Source organism: Haplochromis burtoni, unplaced genomic scaffold (assembly GCF_018398535.1).
Source record: "Haplochromis burtoni strain Fernald_Lab_line unplaced genomic scaffold, NCSU_Asbu1 Contig_258, whole genome shotgun sequence".
NCBI lineage: Eukaryota > Metazoa > Chordata > Actinopteri > Cichliformes > Cichlidae > Haplochromis > Haplochromis burtoni.
Genome location: NW_024582619.1, coordinates 421443 through 423301, shown reverse-complemented (window position 1 = coordinate 423301; position 1859 = coordinate 421443). Strand labels below are relative to the sequence as shown.

The 1859-nt window shown below is 39.7% G+C and overlaps 1 protein-coding gene across 1 annotated transcript in view; it reads right to left on the bottom strand.

The window, feature by feature from the left end:
• LOC102311533 (interleukin-2 receptor subunit beta-like) overlaps positions 1-1853 on the bottom strand; it is a 39181-nt gene extending 37328 nt beyond the window's left edge. Inside the window, exons 1-4 of the mRNA XM_042227386.1 lie at positions 1725-1853; positions 1510-1621; positions 1313-1403; positions 957-1044 (exon numbers count right to left, since the gene is read on the bottom strand). Coding sequence (XP_042083320.1) covers positions 957-1044; positions 1313-1403; positions 1510-1621; positions 1725-1815 — 382 coding nt within the window. The 5' untranslated portion in view covers positions 1816-1853. The remainder of the gene's footprint in view (positions 1-956; positions 1045-1312; positions 1404-1509; positions 1622-1724) is intronic.
• Positions 1854-1859: the final 6 nt, after the last annotated feature.

Here is a 1859-nt window from a genome sequence, read left to right as displayed (position 1 = left end):
TTTATCTTCTTCTCGGCAGTTAACTAATCTCACTCTGTTTGCAGTAGACTGATCGCTCCTACCTCATAACGACCGGCTATTATTTCTTCGTTTCTGAAGTATTCCACTTTTTTTGGTGACAAAGTCCTATTGACTTTGAATTGAGAGCCAGCCCTCTCTCTCACCACTCTGGTGAGTTAAAGGCTGTGAGTTAAATTACAGCATCGGACATTTTCCCCTTCTATGCTGTGTATTACACTATAAAAAGACTTTTTCCCATGTACATAATTATTTCATACTGCAGTAATCATGCTCAGCATGAATGAAATGGAAAAGTTTTGTCATTAGTATGTTATGTTAAACAAAACATGTTGAGATAAATGTACCTGATGTTTGTTTTATTTTCCCTACTGGTGACTCCCATGATGCAGTGGGGCTCCAGTCACTCCAGGCTCCCTTGTGGTGCTGAAAAATAGACTGCACACGAACTCGTGCCTCGTACCTCTCGCCTTGTATCAACAAATCTTGCTCTAGCTCTGCCTTGCATCCCGGCTGGCACTCCTCTTCATTGCACTGAATGCCAAGTTTTTTGTACACAGCAGGATCCTGACACAAAAAAAGCAGTGTGGAGTTGTGGATGAATCTTGCTTGGATTTCACACAGCCACAAGGTTGTCATTTAAACGTGCACTTTTAAGATCACTCAGCTCAACTTAACTCACTGAAACTTGTTCACATTGTGTCACAAAATCTAAACTTACACTCCATGACTGATCCTGCTTCTTCCACTCGACTTCACTTCTGTATGAACTGATCCTTTCATGTTTGGGGACTTGGGACAACCAGGAAACAGACGTGAAGTAGATTTTTGGCTCTGCAGGAGGATTCACCTTTACTGCAAGATCACACACACAGTTGTTTTAGGTCACCATGAATAGCTCGCACTGTAAATCACAAAGAGCCAGTATTTATACTCACTGTGACAGGATGGCATGAAAGAAGTGATTAAACTCTGCTTCATTTGGTTGCAGCTCAGATTAAGGGACAACTCATGGAAAGACTGAAACTGGAAAAAAATGTTTGAAAAATATTTACTGTTAGAAAACATTTATTACAGAAGTTTCTTTTTGGCAAACTTCAAAAGGGGGCTTAACGAAAGCTTAATTTTTTCCAGTGACAGAAAAACTATTTAGAAGGAGTCAATGACTGCCCCGAGAACATTACTTTCTACTTTCTGCAGAATATTAGTTCTGACTTCTAATTAAACTACAAACTGAGATAATATGATTTTATCTCGGTGGCGCTACAATAATTTGATTTCTTCACACACTCACAGTGTATTCCATTTCAAAGATCAGGGAGCACTTCTTTAGCGCTGGTCTGGAGACGTCAACAGACTTTAGCTCACAGGAAGCGCTGTAAGAACTGGGAAACAGTATTAATCTCTTTTTGGTGCACATGATGACATCTGTGATTTATGTTATGTGAGTTTTATGTGTTGAGCTTTTCTCTTTGTGATTGAGCTCCTTACATGTAGCGAGATTTATACTGAGCATGTATGGTGCATGCAGTGTCATCAGACACGTATCTGCTGTTCCACAAACATGTGATGTTTCTATTGTAGTCAGTGTAGCAAGTGAGATCTGTGAGAATTAAAACAGGAGAGATTAAATGAAAATGAGTAAATATGTCAAACAACAGATCTTAAAATCAGTTAAACATGAATAAAGAGGAATAAAGACTAACTCTCTGGAAGCCTGGGACACTCATCACTTGTGCAGAGCAGCAGCACAGGCAGCAGAATAAACAGGGAAAGGCTTTTCTTATTTCTCTCCATTAAGTCGACAGTTTTCTTTCTTAGAGGCTGCTGGGATGGTGACT